Source organism: Engystomops pustulosus, chromosome 2 (assembly GCF_040894005.1).
Source record: "Engystomops pustulosus chromosome 2, aEngPut4.maternal, whole genome shotgun sequence".
NCBI lineage: Eukaryota > Metazoa > Chordata > Amphibia > Anura > Leptodactylidae > Engystomops > Engystomops pustulosus.
In genome coordinates this window covers 206,540,966-206,565,597 of record NC_092412.1, presented here as the reverse complement: position 1 = coordinate 206,565,597, position 24,632 = coordinate 206,540,966, and the positions used below count along the sequence as shown (strand labels likewise).

The window sequence follows — 24,632 nt, the reverse complement described above, 5'->3', positions numbered from 1 at the left end:
GTACATGTACTCAGAGATAAGGGATTATCTCCGAGTTGTTACCTGCGATTTAGCACATGGGTGGCGAGTAGGCAGGGAAGTGTAGACTTTGCACTTATTTCCTGTTATGACAGCTTGTTTAGAGAAGGTGTATAGTACAGCAGATTCTTCTGGGCAAATAATATGGCTGAGTTTTCTTTGTGAACACCAGCAGTCTGCCCTAAACTAAAATGGGTATGCTAAAGCACCCCAATACTACTGAGCAATAAGCTGTACTTAGATGTATATGATAATAAGTAGCAGCAACTTCCCTTACTTATAACAACCACTGGAAAAGACTTGGAGAATACTACTACTTTTATCAAATTTTATGTACTGACATCCCTATGTTAGGATAGGCAGAACAATAAACTTTGCAAGTTGGCCTCGCCTTTTCATTTATTGGGGAAATCCTGAATACACCCAAGGTCTTGGGTTGGTGTTTTTATAAGCAGATCCTAATACAAATACATTCTTTATTAATTACTACTGTACTTATATAGAGTAATAGGTTGTGTCCAAAAAAACTGAAAATTAATGACCATTTTACATAGTATCCTACATCTTTTTGCACAGTTTGAGATTTTATTCACAATTTTATAAAGTAATAAATACCAAGAACTGTCTAAAAATAAACATATAGCATAGAAGACAAGCAGGCAGGCAGCAATAACTGGTTGACTGTCACACTTGCTGTCAAATCCTGTGGAAACTTAAAACATGAAATTGTTTGTTGTTGTGGGAACCATGGAAACTGGAGTTCCAAGGTAATTAATAAATGTAAAGAAGCCTAATACGATGATATTTTAGTTACATCAGCAGTTCTATTTTTGAATATGATCCAGGATATTAATGTTATGTTAGCATGGAACCCAAAGGATTTTATTTTACCATATGTGGGACTTAATGTAGAAAATCTGTTTAAGTCAATCAGTAAATTTACAGTTATTGTGCTACAATGTGATTTCTTTGAATAACATTGTTATCATGTTCTAATGTAAACCATTTTACTCAGAAATTATACATAATTGTATTCACTTATATAAGAGGCATAGGGCAATATGGCAGGAAGTTTGAGTAATCTGGACCTCAAATTTATTTTTGGGAGGTTATTGGTGTATTTTCTTGTTCAGCTTTTTCCTTTTACTTCTATTGAGTTATAATAGAATAATAATATAAATGGCAGAATAGTTTTGTCATTAATGAAATAAATGTCAGCACGTAGCTAATTTCGTAGCATTGTATCAATGACAACACAAGGTTTGTTGTAGCCATAGAACAAATAACCTTTAGTAATAATTAGAGATGAGCGAGCACTAAAATGCTCGGGTACTCATTATTCGAGACGAACTTTACCCGATGCTCGAGTGCTCGTTTCGAGTAACGAGCCCCATTGAAGTCAATGGGAGACTCGAGCATTTTTCAAGGGGACCAAGGCTCTGCACAGGGAAGCTTGGCCAAACACCTGGGAACCTCAGAAAAGGATGGAAACACCACGGAAATGGACAGGAAACAGCAGGGGCAGCATGCATGGATGCCTCTGAGGCTGCTTAAATGCACCATTATGCCAAAATTATGGGCAACAGCATGGCCATGACAGAGTGACAGAATGAAGCTAGATAGCATCTAAAACATCCAATAATTGACCCTGACACTATAGGGGACGGCATGCAGAGTCAGCGGCAGCAGCGGAAGGCTAGAGAGTGGCATGGCGACATACCCTAAATGGACTCAGGCTTCAAACCAATGGGTAGAAGAGAGGAACCAAAGGAGGTGAGCAAGAAGCGCTCAAATAATATCGGTACATGATAAAAGTTTGCCAGTATATTTTGTGGATTACACAGCAGGGTGGCGACAAAGTTAACATGGAAGCCATGAAAACAATCCAAAATTCAGCCTGACACAGCTCGTTTGATAAGGGGACGATGTATGGAGGCAGTGAACTAGTAGTAGATTAAAGGTGCTGCAGTTAAAACTATGTTAGTTGTTTCTTGGCATGGAGCTGGCGCTCCGCTGCCAGGCGAGCTTTCGCCAATCCAAGCCCCTGTCTCTAGGCTACTCCCCAAACAGCACTTCTAAGAACCTTTTGTATAAGATCAAGTGTAGTAGCATTCTTATAAGTTAGGGATATGGCGGGTGAGGGGAATGTAAACAGATGCGCAAGAAGCGCTGAAAAAATATATGTAAATGGTAAAAGTTTGCCAGTGTATTTTGTGGATAACACAGCAGGGTGGCGACAAAGTTAACAACTTCGATGTGGAATCCATGAAAACAACCCAAATTTCGGCCTGACAAACCTCGTTTGATAAAGGGACGATGTATGGAGGCAGCTATATGGACGACTTTTGGAGGTAGCAATGGAGACAACGTGTGGAGGCTGCTATGGAGACAATTCAATTTGGATAGTGCCTGTATGTGGCAGTCCAAAAAATTTTTCAAACCAGAGGAGCAGGTAGGTGGCCCTCCAGAAAAATGGAATAGACTGAGTGCCTGTATGTGGCAGTCCAAAAAAGTTTTTAAACCAGAGGAGCAGGTAGGTGGCCCTCCAGAAAAATGGAATAGATTGAGTGCCTGTATGTGGCAGTCCAAAAAAGTTTTTAAACCAGAGGAGCAGGTAGGTGGCCCTCCAGAAAAATGGAATAGATTGAGTGCCTGTATGTGGCAGTCCAAAAAAGTTTTTAAACCAGAGGAGCAGGTAGGTGGCCCTCCAGAAAAATTGAATAGATTGAGTGCCTGTATGTGGCAGTCCAAAAAAGTTTTCAAACCAGAGGAGCAGGTAGGTGGCCCTCCAGAAAAATGGAATAGATTGAGTGCCTGCATGTGGCAGTCCAAAAAATTTTTCAAACCAGAGGAGCAGGTAGGTGGAGCTCCAGAAAAATTGAATAGATTGAGTGCCTGTATGTGGCACTCCCAAAAATTGTTTAAAACAGAGGGCCGGGTCGGTGGCCCTCCAGAAAAATTAAATGCATAAAGTACTATAGGTAGAGGCAGTGGGCCCTGTCAAAAAATAGCCAGTTTCCTCTGCTTTACTGTACAAAGAGCAGGAGAAGGAGGAAAATGAGGAGGAGGAGGAGGAGGAGTGGATAAATTATTCAGGTTGAGCTTCCTTCACCTGCTGGAGATTGGAAATTAGGAGAAATCCATGCTTTATTCATCTTGATAAGCGTCAGCCTGTCAGCGCTGTCAGTCGACAGGCGTGTACGCTTATCGGTGATGATGCCACCAGCTGCACTGAAAACCCGCTCGGACAAGACGCTAGCGGCAGGGCAGGCAAGAACCTCCAAGGCGTACAGCGCCAGTTCGTGCCACATGTCCAGCTTTGAAACCCAGTAGTTGGAGGGAGCTGTGTGATCATTTAGGACGATGGTATGGTCAGCTACGTACTCCCTCACCATCTTTCTGTAAAGATCAGCCCTACTCTGCCGAGACTGGGGACAGGTGACAGTGTCTTGCTGGGGTGACATAAAGCTGGCAAAAGCCTTGTAAAGCGTACCCTTGCCAGTGCTGGACAAGCTGCCTGCTCGCCTACTCTCCCTCGCTACTTGTCCCGCAGAACTACGCACTCTGCCGCTAGCGCTGTCAGAAGGGAAATACTGTTTCAGCTTGTGCACCAGGGCCTGCTGGTATTCATGCATTCTCACACTCCTTTCCTCTCCAGGGATGAGAGTGGAAAGATTTTGCTTGTACCGTGGGTCCAGGAGAGTGAACACCCAGTAATCGGTGCTGGAATAAATTCTTTGAACGCGAGGGTCACGGGATAGGCAGCCTAGCATGAAATCTGCCATATGCGCCAGAGTACCAACGCGTAAGAATTCACTCCCCTCACTGGCCTGACTGTCCATTTCCTCCTCCTCCAACTCCTCCAACTCCTCTTCTTCTGCCCATACACGCTCAACAGTGAAGGACTCAACAATGGTCCCCTCTTGTGTCTCGCCAACATTCTCCTCCTCTTCCTCCTCATCCTCCTCCACCTCCACCTCCTCCGATATGCGCTGAGAAACAGACCTAAGGGTGCTTTGGCTATCAACAAGGGAATCTTCTTCCCCCGTCTCTTGTGAGGAGCGCAAAGCTTCCGACTTCATGCTGACCAGAGAGTTTTTCAACAGGCCAAGCAGCGGGATGGTGAGGCTGATGATGGCGGCATCGCCACTGACCATCTGTGTTGACTCCTCAAAGTTACTCAGCACCTGACAGATATCAGACATCCACGTCCACTCCTCATTGTAGACTTGAGGAAGCTGACTGACCTGACTACCAGTTCTGGTGGAAGTTGACATCTGGCAGTCTACAATCGCTCGGCGCTGCTGGTAAACTCTGGATAACATGGTCAGTGTTGAATTCCACCTCGTGGGCACGTCGCACAACAGTCGGTGAGCGGGCAGTTGGAGGCGGCGCTGCGCTGCCCTGAGAGTGGCAGCATCTGTGCTGGACTTCCTGAAATGCGCACAGATGCGGCGCACCTTCGTGAGCAAATCAGACAGATTGTGGTATGTCTTGAGGAAACGCTGAACTATCAGATTTAACACATGGGCCAGGCATGGCACATGTGTCAGTCTGCCGAGTTGCAGAGCCGCCACCAGGTTACGGCCGTTGTCACACACAACCATGCCTGGCTTCAGGTTCAGCGGTGCCAGCCACAGATCAGTCTGCGCCGTGATGCCCTGTAATAGTTCTTGGGCGGTGTGCCTTTTATCGCCTAGGCTCAGCAGTTTCAGCACCGCCTGCTGTCGCTTAGCGACGGCACTGCTGCTGTGCCTAGAGCTACCGACTGATGGCGCCATGCCCACGGATGGTCGTTCGGAGGAGGAGGTGGAGGAGGGTTGGGAGGAGGAGGAGGCATAGTAGGCCTGAAACACCTGGACCGAGGTAGGCCCCGCAATCCTCGGCGTCGGCAGTATATGACCAGCCGCAGGGTCAGACTCGGTCCCAGCCTCCACCAAGTTAACCCAATGTGCCGTCAGCGATATATAGTGGCCCTGCCCGGCAGCACTCGTCCACGTGTCTGTGGTCAGGTGGACCTTGTCAGAAACGGCGTTGGTCAGGGCACGGATTATGTTGTCTGACACGTGCTGGTGCAGGGCTGGGACGGCACATCGGGAAAAGTAGTGGCGGCTGGGGACCGAATACCGAGGGGCGGCCGCCGCCATGAGGCTGCGAAAGGCCTCGGTCTCTACTAGCCTATAGGGCAGCATCTCCAGGCTTAGCAATCTGGAGATGTGCACATTAAGGGCTTGGGCGTGCGGGTGGGTTGCACTATATTTGCGTTTCCGCTCCAGCGTCTGGGGTATGGAGAGCTGAACGCTGGTGGATGCTGTGGAGGATCGTGGAGGCGACGATGGGGTTTTTGTGGCAGGGTCCTGGGCAGGGGGCTGACTATCAGCTGACACAGGGGAAGGAGCAGTGGTGTGCACGGCCGGAGGTGAACGCTCTTGTTGCCACTGAGTGGGGTGTTTAGCATTCATATGCCTGCGCATACTGGTGGTAGTTAAGCTATTAGTGGTGGAACCCCTGCTGATCCTGGTTTGGCAAATGTGGCACACCACAGTCCGTCGGTCATCCGGTGTTTCCTTAAAGAACCTCCAGACTTCTGAAAATCTAGCCCTCGCCGCAGGAGCCCTCGCCACGGGAGCTTCACTAGTTGACACATTTGGCGCTGATGCACCAGCTCTGGCCCTGCCTCTCCGTCTAGCCCCACCACTGCCTCTTCCAACCTGTTCTGGTCGAGGACTCTCCTCCGTCTCAGAAGCACTGTGTTCACCCGGCCTCTCAACCCAGCTTGGGTCTGTCACCTCATCATCCTCCGATCCCTCAGTCTGCTCCCCCCTCGGACTTCCTGCCCTGACAACAACTTCCCCACTGTCTGACAACCGTGTCTCCTCATCGTCGGACACCTCTTTACACACTTCTTCCAGTACGTCAACAAGGTCATCATCACCCACAGACTGCGACTGATGGAAAACCTGGGCATCGGAAAATTGCTCATCAGCAACCGGACAAGTGGTTTGTGACTGTGGGAATGGTCCAGAAAACAGTTCCTCAGAGTATGCCGGTTCAAATGGCAAATTTTGCTGGGAGGGGGCAGACTGGGGGGGAGGAGGCTGAGGTGCAGGAGCTGGAGGAGTGCCGATTTCGGTGACATGGGTGGACTGCGTGGAAGACTGACTGCTGGACAAATTGCTCGAAGCATTGTCGGCAATCCACGACATCACCTGTTCGCACTGTTCTGGCCTCAACAGTGCTCTACCACGAGTCCCAGTAACTTCAGACATGAACCTAGGGAGTGTAGCTCTGCGGCGTTCCCCTGCTCCCTCATAAGCAGGTGGTGTCTCACCCCGCCCAGGACCACGGCCTCTGACCCCTGCAGTAGTTGGATGCCCACGTCCCCGCCCTCGTCCTCTACCCCTAGCCCTCGGGTTAAACATTTTGAAAATGAGAGTTATAACTTGAATTTTTTTTTTAACTTTTTTTTTTTTGTTTTGTTTTTTTTATGTGTTTTTTAGTTTTTAAAACCAAACGATGCTATCCTATTGCTATGGCTATTTTATAGCCAAGTATGAAAGCACACTGCTATGCCAGATGAGATGACGCTGAGTTATGAAAAAAATAAACGTAAAATAAAAAAGGAAATGGCAGACTGTGCCTAATTGAAATACAACCCCGGGCCCTAATAAATTTTCCCACTTCGGTCTTTGCGATGGATATGTGCGTCACTAAAACACAGTGGTCGCAAGTCTGACTCCAAATTGCTCACAATTTACTAGTAGATGCACTGCAACAACTACAGCCACCAGCAGATCAACCAGAAATCAAATATATATAACGCTACTGTAGGCGTAATTAAGCCGTTTGTATTCTCCTATGGCTATTTTCTAGCCAAGTATTACAGCACACTACTATGCCAGATGAGATGACGCTGAGTTATGAAAAAAATAAACGTAAAATAAAAAAGGAAATGGCAGACTGTGCCTAATTAAAATACAACCCCGGGCCCTAATAAATTTTCCCACTTCGGTCTTTGCGATGGATATGTGCGTCACTAAAACACAGTGGTCGCAAGTCTGACTCCAAATTGCTCACAATTTACTAGTAGATGCACTGCAACAACTACAGCCACCAGCAGATCAACCAGAAATCAAATATATATAACGCTACTGTAGGCGTAATTAAGCCGTTTGTATTCTCCTATGGCTATTTTCTAGCCAAGTATTACAGCACACTACTATGCCAGATGAGATGACGCTGAGTTATTAAAACAATAAACGTAAAATAAAAAGAAACTGGCAGACTGTGCCTAATTCTACTCAAACCCCTAATAAATTTTCCCACTTTGGTGTTTGAGGTGGATATGTGTGTCACTAAGAGCTAAACACAACGGTAGCAAGTCCCCCTGCTAATTCCTCACAATATGGTACTAGCTGCAAATAAAAAAAAAAAAAAAAATTATAACGTTATTGTAGCCCTAAGAAGGGCTGTTGGGTTCTTTTAGAATCACTCCTGCCTAACAGTAAGCTAATAGAACACCCTAACGCTTTCCCTGACCAGCAGCAGCTCTCTCCCTAGCGGCATCCAGACAGAGAATGATCCGAGCAGCGCGGGCAGCGGCTAGTCTATCCCAGGGTCACCTGATCTGGCCAGCCAACCACTGCTATCTACGTGTAAGGGTACCACGTCATGCTGGGTGGAGTGCAGAGTCTCCTGGCTTGTGATTGGCTCTGTTTCTGGCCGCCAAAAAGCAAAACGGCGGGAGCTGCCATTTTCTCGAGCGGGCGAAATACTCGTCCGAGCAACGAGCAGTTACGAGTACACTAATGCTCGATCGAGCATCAAGCTCGGACGAGTATGTTCGCTCATCTCTAGTAATAATACATCAGAGGAGAGAAGACCTTGGATATTAAACAGTACTTTTGCTCAACTTTCCCCTGCAGTTAATGCCCACAATCAGTGTTGGCATTGTTTGGTGTTAATGCTTCAAATGGCTGTTGCTTCATGCTGACACTAAACTGCCTGTTGCGCTGGGCTTTGCCATTTTAGGAGGGGTTATCACTCTCCAATGATGTCATCTGAAACGACAACCCTTCCCAAAACGAGGGTGCACAGCACTGATGTCATGTTAGTGCCCACAGTGCTTTGAGTGCAGCTGGCGACTTGAAAGGTAACACCTGTTGCGAGAACCAATCGCCGATGTTGCAGACTGGGGTCTGGGTTAGGTACCTGAACAGGATTTTAAAATTCTAATGGATCTACTCATCACATTCAATTGACTTACCTGGGTGAAACCACATTTAATTTAAGATCCCATTAGTGCTACCAATCTGTAAGGCGTTCTTGTGGCATATGCACCACTAATTTGTATGTCATGTGATTGGCTTCATGGCTCACGATTGGCAGAGCTTGCATTGTTGTACCATGTGATTGCTTTTATATGCTTGGGATTGGCTGACCTTACTTTTTAAAATTGTGTATGTATTTAATTCCAATCAAACATTACTCAAGCAACATGTGAAGAAGGTCTTAAACTTTTTTGGGGATTTGGCCATGTGGGAACATGGCTCAATGGTTTTGGGAAATATTTTACCAATGTCACTTTTAAACTATTTCTACCCAACTGAAATGCTTCTGGCTTCTGTCCCATTCCAAAAACAGAATTTTATTTGATTGATTTTTTTTTTTCTGGAGGAAACAGACCAGGTGGACAGTGGTTATCTATACATGAATTACAATCCTTAGACGGAGATCTATTTATTCTATTACACCTTCTTGCAGGAATGTTTTATACTTTGTGGTGCTGACAAATATTTTGCAAATGTCCATATTGTGCATATTAATAGATGTTTCCATGAACGTTATAACAATGCAAATATTTGGAGCTACCATGTTCCTCTTATCAAGGAGATGCATACAAAAAATGAATGGAAAATTGATGGAATATTTTCAACCTCATTAACAATGTAACTATTTATAAAATGAAACCAAACAGCCTTACAGCTACTATCACGCACTAATAATATGAAAAATATCCTCGTAAACCTACACAACACTCCTCAGCCTTTCATGTCCTGTGGGGGCTCTCATCAAGACGTTGATTAATGAGATGGATCACCAACAGCAATTTCCAGCCATTATTTCAACAGTCACTATCAAAAACATTAGGCATGAAGAGACTATATAAGGATGATACAAAAATAAAAACACAATGAAAAATGATGATGTTGTGAGTTTAAAAGTTCATAAAATTTTAGATCTGATATAGGAATATTTGCAAGTTATAAAATAGTAAAATAGTCTGTATGTTAGGAGCAGAAACTATATTGAAGCATAGCTGTTACCAATGAGCACAAAACATTTTTTTCCCCGAAAAAATTCAAAGGAGTTCTCCTTCTTGGAAAATTTCTTTCAGTTAGAAGGGTCCTTCAGCAATAAGGAGAACAGAAAGGTTCCCCTGCAGGAACTCCATTGTAATCAATTGGAAAGCCTGGAGATAAGTGTTCAATATCAGTGGGTACATATATGCCAGGGTACAGTGTAAATACCACTAGTTACCGTGCATTAAAGAGGACAGAGATCCGGGAATGAAATGCAGTGATGTCTGCTTGGGAGTGATGCAGCCGGTAGTAGCTGGTTAGTAGCTGTGTGTTCATTTTTAAAACAATGCGGTCAAACAGCCATCCTACCCAATAAACCCACCCCATCCCCAAACCCATCTCAGTGATGGTGAACCTTTTGAAGAACGAGTGCCCAAACTACAACCAAAATCCACTTATTTACTGTGAAGTGCCAACATGGCATTTTAAGCAGTAACTTATTGCTATCTGTTCTTCAACATCTTTCAATCGAATCGGCCACCTGAGGCCACCAACACTGTTGAAAGAAGGAGGGCAAATCAGACTCTCGTTGTAGCTTCTCTCCAGGTCTCTCTGTAAAGAAAGAATGGAGAGTCCAGCAGGAGGACCTTTAAAGACATTGCAGTTCTGTCAACACCTTCTCACTTTTCCTGCAGTTCCAAAGAAGTGTTGCTTAAGTTGCCTAGGACTGCAGAAAGCATTGGTCCTATTTGGTGAACTCTGTCCTGGGGCGATGGTCTGAGTGCCCACAGAAATGGCTCAGAGTTCCACCTCTGGCACCCGTCCCATAGGTTCGCCACCACTGCCCTATCTCATAGGAGGGAATTAGGGAAAGGAGATGGAGTCTGTTCTTGTTTCTAGTCCCATCACCAATTAAGCTGAATATATGAGTGTCATGGAGAGGGCGGGGGAACAGAGAAGAGGTACATTTACCTCATTGCTTCTCCATATTACATATGCACTACTGAGGGGGGTCTGAACGAGGTATCCCAAGTAGCGAGGGATCACATATAAACATAAGTAATGTTACTGCCACATCAATTGTTGTGAGCTGGCAGTGGGAAGGCACCAATGAATAGGCAGTTTTCATGTTTTGCAAATCGTAAGAGGGTATCTCTGGGTGTCAACATGCTTTATATCATGGTGGAGGCATTGTTTTTTAAGCATTGTTTTGGGGACATTGAAAGCTTGGGATCTGTGTGAAGGCAGTTCAGTAAGAAATGCTGCATATGTAAAACACCATATAAACCACATAATGGGCTACTTTGATATGGCCAATTCTACTTCTTCATGTTTAGTTTCCTGAGTTCTACTTTTCTCATTTCCAAATGTTGTCCATGTACTGACATGTCACTTTAAAAGGAACCCGTCATCAGCAATTGGCCTAATAAACCATTATCAGAATATTGTCATGTAGTTTAACACCATCTGATTTTTGTTTCTTTTGTGGCCCATAAAATCAACTTTGAAGTGAGATGTAAATTGATTTTATAAAGTGAAGGAGGAGGAGAGTTCAACACTGAAGTCAAGGTGAGGATCTCTGAACACCTCCTTCTCTTTCATAGAAATCATACAGATTTAGTTTAGATGCAGGACCATCAATTACAGTGAAAGAGACTTTCTAAAGAAGAGAGAGCTTGACTTCAGTGTTAAAACCTCTGCCTCCTTGACTTTATACAACCAAATTACATCTCACTTTAAAGTTGATTTTTGGGATGATGCCACCACACTGGGTCATAAAAGAAACATGACCTGGAACATATGTCAACTGCTTGACAACATACTGGCAGTGGTTTATTATGTATAATTGTTTTCACTATTTCATGTTAACAAACAGCGAAATAATATGAAAAATTATGAAATTCAGATTTTTCGTGCACAAATCCTGGACTTCTAAGAATCCCATGTTGATTAGAATCGTAACAAATGATGTTTTCATCCTTCTTCTTTATGCGCTTCATTAAAACATAATCACCAATGTATGTTTAATTCTTTCTTATATATGACAATGACTTCATTTCCATCTGCGCATAATGTTTCATGCTTTACATACTTACTATACATCATGCATATTGTTGGAACACAGAGCGCTGTTACTCTGCATATGATGAAGCTGATTCATCTGACAATGTGAACTGGTACAGATGGTTATAGTACATTATCTAGTTTACCATCTTGAAACTGGCACCTAAATCGCTGTCCCATGTGTGCGGGTAGTAATTGCTATGTTAATTTCTATAAATGGCTGGACCTAAGGAGCAGTTAGACCCGATTATTATGTTATGAAGTGATTTCTGAGGTCAAAAAGTAGGAGAGTTATTAGACAAGATTGCTATAATTGTTAACAACATTTCATTTCAAAATCCTATTACAGTCTAATGTCATAATTACTCTGACTTTCATGTTAGGAATAGAGAAGATATGAGAATACAACATCTTCCCTAGCACCTAGGAAAGCTGCTTGGGAAATTAAGAATGGTATTCATTATAAGCCACAAGTGTGAAATTCTTTCTTTTTTTTCTTTTTTTCTTTTTTTTTTTTTTCTTTCCTTTCCTTTCTGTCTTTCTTTCCGTTACTACATGAAATTGAGGCATGACATTGTGTGCCCGGCTCAATTCTCTATTATAGAACTGTGCAATATCCTTTATCTGAGCCTGGCACAGACTAAAGCAGCCTGGTATTTCCCACTACCCACCAAACCTGCAAAGAGGCGATAGTTTATTATTATTATTTATTTTATTTCTAAAGATCGACTGAGTATTGGTAGCAAGCTGTGTAGGATAAAGGAGGATAAAATGAACGTGACAAGCAGAGATTATAAACCTTGCTTGTGCATGGTAATCCCTATACCAGTGATGGCGAACCTTTTGGAGACTGAGTGCCCAAACTACAACCAAAATCCACTTATTTACCAAGAAGTGACAGCATGGCATTTTAAGCAGTAACTTATTGCTCCCTGTTCTTCCGCATCTTTCAATCATATTGGCCCCAGAGGCCAGTAATACAGAAGGAAGGCAAATTTAGACTCTCATTGTTGCCTCTTTTCAGGGTCTCTCTGTAGAGGGAGAATGGTGGGTCCAGCAGGAGAACGATCTCCAAAGATAATGCAGCCCTGTCCACACCGTCTCAATGAGGTGTGGACCGGGCAAATGAAGTGTCTCTTTAAAATAGTGCTGAGAGCAGCATCTCTTAAGTTGTCTGAGACCACAAGACAGGAACAAATCCACCAAATCTTCCTGCGGTCTCAGACAACTTAAGAGATGCTGCTCTCAGCACTGTTTTAAATGAACACTTTATTTGCCCTGTCCACACCTCATTGAGGCCGTATGGACAGGGCTGCGTTATCTTTGGAGATTATTCTCCTGCTGGACCCACCATTCTCCCTCTACATAGAGACCCTGGAGAGAGGCAACAATGAGAGTCTGAATTTGCCTTCCTTCTGTATTGCTGGCCTCTGGGGCCAATATTATTGAAAGATGTGGAAGAACAGGGAGCAATAAGTTACTGCTTAAAATGCCATGTTGGCACTTCATGGTAAATAAGTGGATTTTGGTTGTAGTTTGAGCACTCCGTCTCCAAAAGGTTCGCCATCACTGGTATAGGGCATTGGTGGCGAACCTATGGCACGGGTGCCAGAGGTGGCACTCAGAGCCATTTCAATGGGCACTCAGGTTATTCCCCCAGGACAGAGTTCACAAGACAGGAACAAATCCACCAAATCTTCCTGCGAACTCTGTCCTGGGGGAATAACCTGAGTGCCCATTGAAATGGCTCTGAGTGCCACCTCTGGCACCCGTGCCATAGGTTCGCCACCAATGCCCTATACCAGTGATGGCGAACCTTTTGGAGACGGAGTGCTCAAACTACAACCAAAATCCACTTATTTACCATGAAGTGCCAACATGGCATTTTAAGCAGTAACTTATTGCTCCCTGTTCTTCCACATCTTTCAATAATATTGGCCCCAGAGGCCAGCAATACAGAAGGAAGGCAAATTCAGACTCTCATTGTTGCCTCTCTCCAGGGTCTCTATGTAGAGGGAGAATGGTGGGTCCAGCAGGAGAATAATCTCCAAAGATAACGCAGCCCTGTCCATACGGCCTCAATGAGGTGTGGACAGGGCAAATAAAGTGTTCATTTAAAACAGTGCTGAGAGCAGCATCTCTTAAGTTGTCTGAGACCGCAGGAAGATTTGGTGGATTTGTTCCTGTCTTGTGAACTCTGTCCTGGGGGAATAACCTGAGTGCCCATAGTGCCCTCTGGTACCCGTGCCATAACCTGAGTGCCCTCTGGTACCCGTGCCATAGGTTCGCCACCAATGCCCTATACCCTCGCTACACCCACACACCTGCGCAGTTAACTGCTTCTTGACACAATGCGCCCAGAAGCAAACGGTGCATGTGCATCCTCTTGTGCCTTCCGACTTGGCAGATCTTAGGTACTCAAAGTACGTAGTGTGCGCAAGGTTTGCTGTGCAGTAAGTCAACATCAGAGAGGGAGGGTTAGGAGCTGATATGATGTTGGAGGGGAAGGAATAGAATATTAACTGGCGGGGGCACTGCCTAGCATTATGCTAATTGACGTGCAAATGTTCAATTTGAAAAGAGTCATGAACTGGGACTTGGCCAGGACTTGTTGGCAGGGAGTGAGGTAAGCTTTATCAGGGGGTATTACAAAAACGGAGGCGAGCAGAGATCTGAAACTAACAGTTATGTAGTATACTATGCAGTGCCTATTGCAGCCTGACACCAGAGAAATTGTGCCTTCTGGTGACAGGTTCCCTTTAATACATGTCTATTGGTAACTTATATACTGCCCCTCACAGTTACAGACATTACAAAAAAACTTTGTACAAGGTTTATTCAAACCCAAACTCAAAGTAGGCCTTCCTGCCCATCTTATGGGAATTTCTTGAATGGGACAGAGTCTGGCTGTTGAATTGTTATGCAGGTACTGTACATGCATATATATTCTTCCATCCATGTCTCTCAAGGTCTTTATTGCTTTCAGTGGGCACCTACCATACAATAAAACTACTGCCCTCTGTACTTAATCTTATACGTTGGACTTGATGGTCCTGTGTTTTTGCAAACTTGTATACTACTACACGATATATATGATAACCTGCAATCTGCAAATAGATGTTGGTCCCACATCTAATCGACAGCCAATTACGTTATAAAACATGACAAAAATAACTGGAAATATAAGATTATAACAAAATGAGGTCTACTCATTTTGTAAGGAGAGAACATTTGAGAAGACAATTTCTATTCTACATGTGTAAATAACTGAACAGACAAACTGTCTTTTGATGATAATTAAAGGAACATTACCATGGATATTATTATGTTGCATAAAACAACAGACTACAGTCACCAGAGAATTGCAAATAAAGAATGGTGTGGCTGATTACAATGTATCCTAACATGTATGACTAATGGTGCAAATGTAATTTGGAATGCCCATACAAAACGACATTTCACTTGAGCACAAAACATTCAATATTTGCTAATTACAATGAGCGGTGACTTTGGATACTGACACTCCATAGAAGCACTTGTGGTTTTTTTTTTCTGTTCACACAGAACATCTGAAGCCAAACAATGTCCTCTAGTGGCACATAAGCACAATCAAATCACAGCTGGAAATAAGGCTTACAAAACATAACATAAAAAATGTCATATTCATCTGGAACAAAATGGAACATTATCGCAATACTTAGGGACTATAGTATTTCCCACATGCAATTGTGAGGAAAAGGGCTGCAATAAATCTGATAAGAAAAAAAAATTCCCTTGAAGCTTACGGGGCATTGGATCTGTATATAACAATCTGTTCTGTATGGTTTTATTCTTGTGTATTTTGTCTTCAGGCACAATATTCATATACTGGAGCTTCATCTTGTTTTGTATATGATGTTTCAGTCATTTTCACTCTATGTTCATGAATTATGGCTTGTTTTTTTTCATCGTTTATATAAAAGTAAAGTAAAATATATATTGCAGTAAAAAAAATACAAAAATACAGTAAAAAAGCCAAATAATAAATACCAAAATTAGTGTACATTAAGGCTACATTTAGACGGCCGTTGCCCGCCATACCGTAGCACGGTGGGCAAACGGCGGCATGAGGAAAGAGGAGGAGGAGGTGAGCGCCGCTCAACCCTGCCCCTCTCCATAGGAATATATGGTGCACAGTGCCATATTCCATCGAAAGATAGGACTTGTCTTATCTTTCTATGGGGTATGTAGCGGTACGGTACCGCATGTGTGCAGCACCGTACCACTCCCTTAGGGCGCTGTGCACCCATTGCCGTCATATTTTTGCCGTATATACATGCCCCATACGTTCGTCTAAATGTAGCCTAAGAATGTATTTACTACTATATTATACTCTTGCTTTGCTTCTAGTGAAGAATACCCCAAATATAGCACAAGTTTAACTTTTTCAGATCTAGGATGGGTAAGGGCAGGTTTAGCCATTTCGATTCCATGAGGGCCTCACTCTTTAACCCTTTAACAACCTGGACCTTTTTTGTTTTTTTTCACTCCCCGCTTTCAAAAATCTATAACTTTTTTTTTTTTCCATGTAAAGAGCTGTGTATAGGCTTGTTTTCTGCAGTTGCAGTTCATAGTGATGGTATTTAATATTCGATGCCGTGTACTGGGAAGTGGGAAAAAATTCCAAATGCAGTGAAAATGGTAAAAAAACGCCTTTGAGTCGTTTCCTTGTGGGCTTGGATTTCACGGCTTTCTTTGTGCACAACAAATTTGTTTTATAATGTTTTCATACAAAAATTAAAACCTCCTGTACAAAAAAATGTTTGTTTTTTTTATTTTGCCATCTTCTGGCACTGATAACTTTTTCATAATTTGGTATACAGAGCTGGGGGTGGTGTCATTTTGTGCGACTTTTGATGATGTTTTCAATGCTATGATTTTTGGTTGTATTAAGTCATGGAGGGGGAGGTTGCTTGATGACATACTGGTAGAGGTTCCCTGTAAATGCCAGCAGCGTCTTTGCCGGTGGCAATGAAGCAGTTAACACCTGTGATCGGTGCTAGCAAACCCTATGACTGTATTAAGAGGGCTCACCCTCTGATATATCTGGAGTTAAATAATGTTTCAGAATGTTCTCTGACAGATCCACTAAACAGGTACTGAACAGGTTTGAATACATACATCAGCCTACCTCTTATCTAATGTATAAGGCACTTAGAGATGAGTGAAATTTTAAAAAATCTGTTGAAAATGGGCCGTTGTAGGAGCCCATTCCAACCCTTCTGATATGGACTGGTGCTTCGTCTTGATGACGGCAGAATTTATGGCAAGACCAGGAGGCTCTCAAAAGCATTCAGGCCTTAGGCACCCTATCTGGAAGTCTGGGTGAATCAGAACTGGCCCCTCAGACCAAGTCATGGCTCCAGGAGGGCAGCTACTTTTGAGGGACACCAGACCATGCTGAAAGGGGCTTTAGAAGATTGGTTAAAGTGTGCAAAGCATGCCAGCCTCAAAAGTTTGTCACCACAAATCACCAGGAGATTCTAATTCCTCTCTAATATTTCATGAAATTCTGATCAAGTTCCAATTCATGTAATTCATTTTGCTCATGTATAAATGTATTGGAATTTTGTGTTTAGCATTTATCCTCAGTACCGATTACGTTATTGGCTTTACCCTCAAACGCCAACAAACTGCAAAGTAATGATTCTTTATGGATATAAATTAATCATCTATAGCCAAACAGTGATGAGAAAATGCCTAACCACTGTAATTGAGAGGATTGAATTGTAAATTAGCATTGTTAGAAATATTTGAAATCTCTTCAGTTAACGTATTAAATAGTCAGGCTCTCTTAACAGCTTATGCAAACATCATCTAATTATGGGGGAACATAAATCAAATTAAGACTGAGATGCTTCATTTTATCTCTGAAAACATTAAAATGTACATGTTGGTTATCAATCATATCTCATATACAATAATGTGTTAACTGATTGAATTTTATGGAGCAGAGATAATTAAATATTTAACAGGATAGTAAAAATGTTACCGTACTTGAGTATGGAATTTTTTTTTTTTTTTGCTCAGCTAGTGTACAATATTTCACGGTTTAATTTATCATATTCTATGCTATTATACTGTCCGATTATTGCTATTAGTAATTCCCATTTCTATGTATAAACATGACATATGTCCCGCATGTACAATACGATATCTGTTCAAGAAAATGTAAACAAATATGACTATTATCATTCGCTTATTTAGTCAGTATTTCTGTTGCTCTTATTTGTAACAAAAACAGGTACCAATTGATATCTATTAATTGTTCTGCTCCGCTTTCTTGATATGTAAAGTGAAGCCTCATGTCTTTTACCTGATCAACCAGAGATTCCTGTCCATAAAATGGCTTCAGAAGGGTCATTTTTATGACATAAATACTGTCATAAGGTCCTGGCAGGAAGATTGCTCATGGACAGTTAGAGATCACATGACCCTGGATCTGCAGCCATTTTGTGATCAGGAATGTCTGGCTGATCAGTCAAACAGCGGAGATCATTTAATAACTGTACATTGGTAAATTACCTAATATCCTAGCCCCCCCCCATTCCAAACCCCCCCCCCACACACACACACACACACACACTTACACACATTACAAAAACATTAGGTAAAGTGGCCAACCCCTTTATGGACAGAACTCAGTTTTTTTTTTATTTTTTAAAAACTAATAAACCATTACCTTATTTAGTTGTTTGTTAACATTTAAAAGATCTTTATAACTTAGGTCATATGATCTCATAAAGGCTCTCTGTGAATCACAAGCCTCCATTTACAGCCATATTGTCCACCATACCGTATCGCACTGTTAGTGAGATGTAAAAAAATATATAGCATGTCTTATTTTATCCAGCATTTCCATTTCTTATGTCCAAAATAAGTCTATAGGAACGTTTAAAATGGAATGTTGCACCATACGCTGTGGGATATACGTCCAGTATCCAGGGAGACAAGAACCATTAGGAGGTACATGCTCTTAGCCAGCCAATAGTCAGCTATCCTTTGCCAGCCCATCATATTTTATATGGATACAGTGCGAATACTGTGACATACGAGGACATATAGATGAAAAATATAATGTATATAGTGATTCATACCACACAGAAATACAGGAACAGAGAAACTATACGTTCATGTGAGAGAGACCTTACTTTTCACATACAGAGAGTAAAGAGAATTCAGCTAAGTTTACAGTTTATCCAGTGACTGTAAGAGAGGGAAAGATTGGTTTAAACACACTGCTAAAAGCAAAAAGAAAGGGAAGAGAAAAGCAGAATGAAGAATATACTTTAACCCCTTAACGCTCTGCGCCGTAGCTCTACGGCGCAGAGGTATAAGGGATGTATGAAGAGGGCTCACGGGCTGAGTCCTCTTCATACAGAGGTGGGGGTTTTTGCATTTTGCACAAAACCCCTACCGCTAATAACCGCGGTCGGTGCTTGCACCCTCTCATTTTTTTTCCGATCGCCACGCCCCCGAACCTCATCGGGGGGCGGCGATCAGTTACCATGGTAGCCTCGGGTCTTCTTTTGACACGAGGCTACATGGCTTATGCAGGTTCGTTACAATGAGCCAGTGGCTCATTGTAATGTATGACCTGCAAAAATGCCATATATTGCAATACTGTAGTATCTGACCATCTAGGGTTAATGTACCCTAGATGGTCTAAAAAATAGTGAAAAAAAAAAGAAAAAAAAAAGTTTAAAAAATAAAAAAAATTAATAAAATATTAAAAGTTCAAATCACCCCCCTTTCCCTAGAACGGATATAAAACATAATAAACAGTAAAAATCACAAACATATTAGGTATAGCCACGTCTCAAAATGCCCGATCTATCAAAATATAAAAACGGTTACGGCCGGCGGTGACCTCCGAGGCGGGAAATGGCGCCCAAATGTCCGAAATGCGACGTTTACACCTTTTTACATAACATAAAAAATGAAATGATCAAAATGTTGCACAGACCTCAAAATGGTAGCAATGAAAACGTCGCCTCATTTCGCAAAAAATGACACTTCACACATCTCCGTGCGCCAAAGTATGAAAAAGTTATTAGCGTCAGAAGATGGCAAAACATTTTTTTCCTTTTTTGTACACATTCGTTTAATTTTTGAAAATGTATTAAAACACAAAAAACCTATATAAATTTGGTATCACCGCGATCGCACCGAACCAAAGAATAAAGTAGAGGTGTTATTTGGAGCGAAGAGTGAAAGTCGTAAAAACTGAGCCCACAAGAACGTGACTCACGTGACCTTTTTTGTCAATTTTTCCACATTTGGAATTTTTTTTTCAGCTTCACAGTACACGGCATGTTAAAATAAATAACATCACGGGAAAGTAAAATTCGTTATGCACAAAATAAGCCCTCACACAGGTCTGTACACGGAAAAATGAAAAAGTTATGGATTTTTTAAGTTGGAGAGCGAGAAATCGGCCGAAAAACCCTGCGTCCTTAAGGGGTTAATACAACATATTAGAGCTTTTACTATTATACTTACTATTGATGTATGGAATCTGGTTTACACATGTGTTTCTTTTTTAAGCATTGGCCAATTGTTCTATAAATAATGAAAATATGTGAGTAGTTTATGGTTTAGTGGATTTGACCTACAGTACAATTTGTAGAAAGATTAAGTAATAGTAAAAATACAAACATCTCTAGTATTTAAAGAAACTGTTTAGAATTATAATTCCAAACAAAAAAAAAAGCTTCACCAGAGGTCACAGTGGGCAGAGAGGTCCGTCTTTAACTAGGGGTCGTCTATAAGTCGGTTGTCCTTAAGTAGGGGACCGCCTGTACTATGCTCTTTGACCTGTGGCCACGGACTGTGCAGACAATAGATGCCGTGTTGGCATAAAACTTACAACTTTTAAAAACAAAAGTCTCCAAAAGTGGCAAAGAGTTCCCCAGCTAATCTCCATGCCTGGTCAGGGGCAGCTGTAGATTTGCGCAAAATGTGTGAAATTTTAAAAAATTCACAACTTTCACAGCTGGATTTAGGTGATAACTCCAGAAACTCTGCAGAAAACTAGACAGTGGCGAACTTTGAAGGGAGAGGATCTAGGCAAAAAAATTTTGCAAATGAGTACAAGCACCATGAAAAGTCTCAAACATGAAAGAAAAGTTTGCTACTTGAACCCCTTTGAGACTCTTATATAGCAGTAATGGGAAATCTCCAATAGGCTTGCTTTCCAAGTGCATTTTTTTCTGCTACATCAAGGCTTCATAAATATGTATTGCTTTGTACTTTGTTGTAATGTATCAGGGTGTAAATTCCCTCCTCTGTTTTCACCAAAAATATTAGATCACAAAAAATGTAATCAGTAACATTTTTGTCATGTTTTTGCTGTATCGGTTTTCTGGTATTTTAAAAGAGATCTAGCATGGGAAATCTACTTAGTAGATCCTGATGATACATTCTGCAAATACCCCGAATCCCTATACAGTTTTTACTATTTTCTAAAATGTAGCCTGTTTTAAAACTTTATTAATTTTATATGCTAATTAGCTATAGAGGATTCTCATGGAGTGGAGTAGACTCTGTACGCTCCGGAGCTCCGGCTTCTCCATGCCCTTAGTAGCCTCTGCAGAGTCACTCCCTGGCGTCTATGGTGCATGTGAACATAGTTGCTCCCGACGTATTGCTTAGGGGGGGGGGGTGCACATTTGCTGAAACTCCTGGTCCTCTAGCGGCTTAACTGAGCACCGAGAGTCACTGCGCCTGTGGATGCTTTCACAGGGGGCATGGACGAGTAACGGGGCAGCTTCACAGAGACAACCCGGGTGTGGCGAGGCCTTGGCCATGGAGCTTACAGAAGCTACTCCACATCTCAAGTAGCATCTGTAGCGCTGTAGCCAATCAGCATATAAATTAAGTACTAAAAAATAGTAATAACTATGTAGGAATGGAAAATATTTCAGAATATTCTGTCAGGATCTAATAAGTAAGTAGATTCCGAATGGTAGATTTCTTTGAAACGAAGAGACCACAAATCTACACATAACAGAAGTTTAACCTCCAGCTATCATCCTCTCCTGCTTGGATAATAATAATAATAAAACCCATTTATTGTCCTGAACATTGCTTGAAATAACCTAAAGCACAAAAAGCCAGTGCAATAAGAACAGTCTAATGCCAATCTGTTTGATAGCCCCAACCAATACAGTACATACATATGATATACATGCTCCACTATTAGCTAAAATGTTCCGTTTATAACATTGGAAGTAAACAACATTATTTTGTGTTTGCTTTCTTCTTCTATATGACTTGCATTAGAAAGCAAACATAGTCTCTAAATACAGTTTAAAGGCATTAGAAATGTATCCTTCAATAAGGATGTAAGTTAATGTTATCTACTGTTGGTGGATAGAAGTCTTTAATCTTCTATTTAGCTCATGATTGAAGAGGTAGAAAACACTAAAAATAGAGGGTAAATGCAACAACTTTGAAAGTGCTCCTGTTCATTTATCTAATTTATTGCTGTGATCAATGTCTCCTTTCTAGGATTCTTTAAGATTAGGTAAAGGAAACAATTTATATGTTTATGCTTCTTTTGTTTCTTTCCAACAGGCAGCACAGCCAATTTAACCTGCAGAGCCTTCTTTGGCTACAGTGGTGATGTCAGCCCTTTAATTTACTGGATGAAAGGGGAAAAGTTTATTGAAGATTTGGATGAGAAAAGAGTCAGAGAGAGTGATATCAGGTAATACATCCATATGACAATTTTTTTGTAGAAAACAACTACGTCCTAAATGTGATTTCCCTATTTAGAAGTGGCTTTGTCACAAATATTTTCCTTACATTATTTTATGAGGAGTGTCACTACTTTTGCTCTGTGCCCAGTGGTGTTAAACTCATTTTCCGTGCTGGCCACATCAGCCTCACGGTTGCCTTATTTGTGGCAGTCAGAGTGCCCCCATAGCAGCCAGTAGCTCCTCCTCTGATGTAGCTCCTCCCCCAATGCAGCTCCTCCTTTTCCCACTGTGAAAAAAAATTATAAACATTTACTCACCTTTCCCAACTCCCCAGAAGCTACAGAAGCCTTCTTTTTTACTGCGATGTGATGACATCATTGCAACTACCGGATTCAAAGCTGGCACATACAGCCAACACACTGATAAATAAAGAAGCCTGCTGTAGCTTTGATGGAATAGGAATAGGTGTGTATCAGAGAACACTGCCCTTATGCTGTGCTCTCAACTAGTGCAGCGTTGGGGCAAATAACACCATGCCTGGGGTCAGATATGGTTGCAGTTTTGGACACCATTAGATATGCTACAGTAAGGCTCCTCTCAGACAACGTATAATACACCTGGGCTAGGACCGGGTGTAGCATACCGGCAGCTGGAGAAGGGGAGGGGGAGCAGTCCTCTGCTCTCTTTGTCTCTTAGTTTTTATAGTTTAATTTGTAACACAGTAACTATAAGACAGTGTTCCCAAGAATCAAGTAAGCTTTAAATCCAAAACCAGATCATAGAGCACTACTCTAGGCAATTACTTTCATTTTATACATCTCCACAGTCCAGAGCTAAACTTCACCAAGAAGGCAGTTTTCTTGATATAAATGATTTACAAGTCTGTAATGTTCACATGACACCACATCATTGTTCATTTTTTCTTTTCTTTTCAAGAGTTCTTAGGGAACATCTTGGAGAGCAGGAGGTATCGATCTCTTTAATTTTTGACTCAGTGGAAGATGCAGATCTAGGAAATTACTCCTGCTATGTTGAGAATGGGAATGGACGTAGACATGCAAGTGTCCTTCTCCATAAAAGAGGTATGTGTACAAGATAAACTTTTTTATTCAAAAATTGTTTACGCCTTCAGTCTTCATATATGAGGCCTGCCACATTTTTTTATGCTAAAATAAATGCATTCCACACCATTTAGGAAATTCAATGATGTTTTCAGAGCTAGTGGCCATGTTGCTGCTCCTGCTACATGGTGTAAATTTGTGCGTCAAATGTGCACACGTCTTTTCCACTACTAACAAATGTTTAAGTCATTGAAGCTATGAACCAATGGCAAGTAGCAATACAAATATGTGTGATTTTAGAACAACCTAATCTGATTTCCCATTGATGCAACTATCTTAATATATCAGCTAATTTGTGCCCAATCACCTCCCGGTACTGAGATTAGGAGGTGCCAATCATTTGTCAATGCATCTTAAGGCTCACAGGTCTACCATGGAAGTACTTATGTCAGCATCTTCATGGCAGGAACATCACAGACACATTAAAATGAAATAGATCGCATGCAAACAATACAAATAGAAGTATAAGTTAAAACAGAAATATTTACCCTTTCACATTTTATAATAAAAAAATGTATTTATAAATGTTTATATTTCATCTCAATATTAGCTAACATTAAAGTATTCAGTCTTATATAAGGATAAATGGAAATATCTCATTTTACAATATAATCATAGTAATAATCTTTATTTATATAGATCCATCATATTCTGTAGAACTTTACAAATCATAGGAAACATATACAAATAAAATGAGACATTAGAGTACAAACAGTCATGTAGAACAATAGGAGTGAGGTCCCTGCTCGCAAGAGCTTACAGTCTATGAGGATGAGGGGATGACACAAGAGCTTACAGTCTATGAGGATGAGGGGGTGACACAAGAGCTTACAGTCTATGAGGATGAGGGGGTGACACAAGAGCTTACAGTCTATGAGGATGAGGAGGTGACACAAGAGCTTACAGTCTATGAGGATGAGGAGGTGACACAAGAGTTTACAGTCTATGAGGATGAGGGGTGACACAAGAGATTACAGTCTATGAGGATGAAGGGGTGACACAAGAGATTACAGTGTATGAAGATGGGGGGGTGACACAAGAGCTTACAGTCTATGAGGATGAGGGGTGACACAAGAGCTTACAGTCTATGAGGATGAAGGGGTGACACAAGATCTTACAGTCTATGAGGATGAGGAGGTGACACAAGAGCTTACAGTCTATGAGGATGAGGGGTGACACAAGAGCTTACAGTCTATGAGGATGAAGGGGTGACACAAGATCTTACAGTCTATGAGGATGAGGGGTGACACAAGAGATTACAGTCTATGAGGAGGTGACACAAGAGCTTACAGTCTATGAGGATGAGGGGGTGACACAAGAGCTTACAGTCTATGAGGATGAGGGGGTGACACAAGAGCTTACAGTCTATGAGGATGAGCGGATGA

At 41.9% G+C, this 24,632-nt stretch overlaps 1 protein-coding gene across 2 annotated transcripts in view; it reads left to right on the top strand.

Annotated features, from left to right (window-relative positions):
• Positions 1–24,632, top strand: part of IL1RAPL1 (interleukin 1 receptor accessory protein like 1) — a 921,392-nt gene that overhangs the window by 861,684 nt on the left and 35,076 nt on the right. For both annotated transcript variants that reach the window (XM_072137921.1, XM_072137922.1), the window contains exons 7-8: positions 22,002–22,134; positions 23,063–23,208. In XM_072137921.1, coding sequence (XP_071994022.1) covers positions 22,002–22,134; positions 23,063–23,208 — 279 coding nt within the window. The remainder of the gene's footprint in view (positions 1–22,001; positions 22,135–23,062; positions 23,209–24,632) is intronic.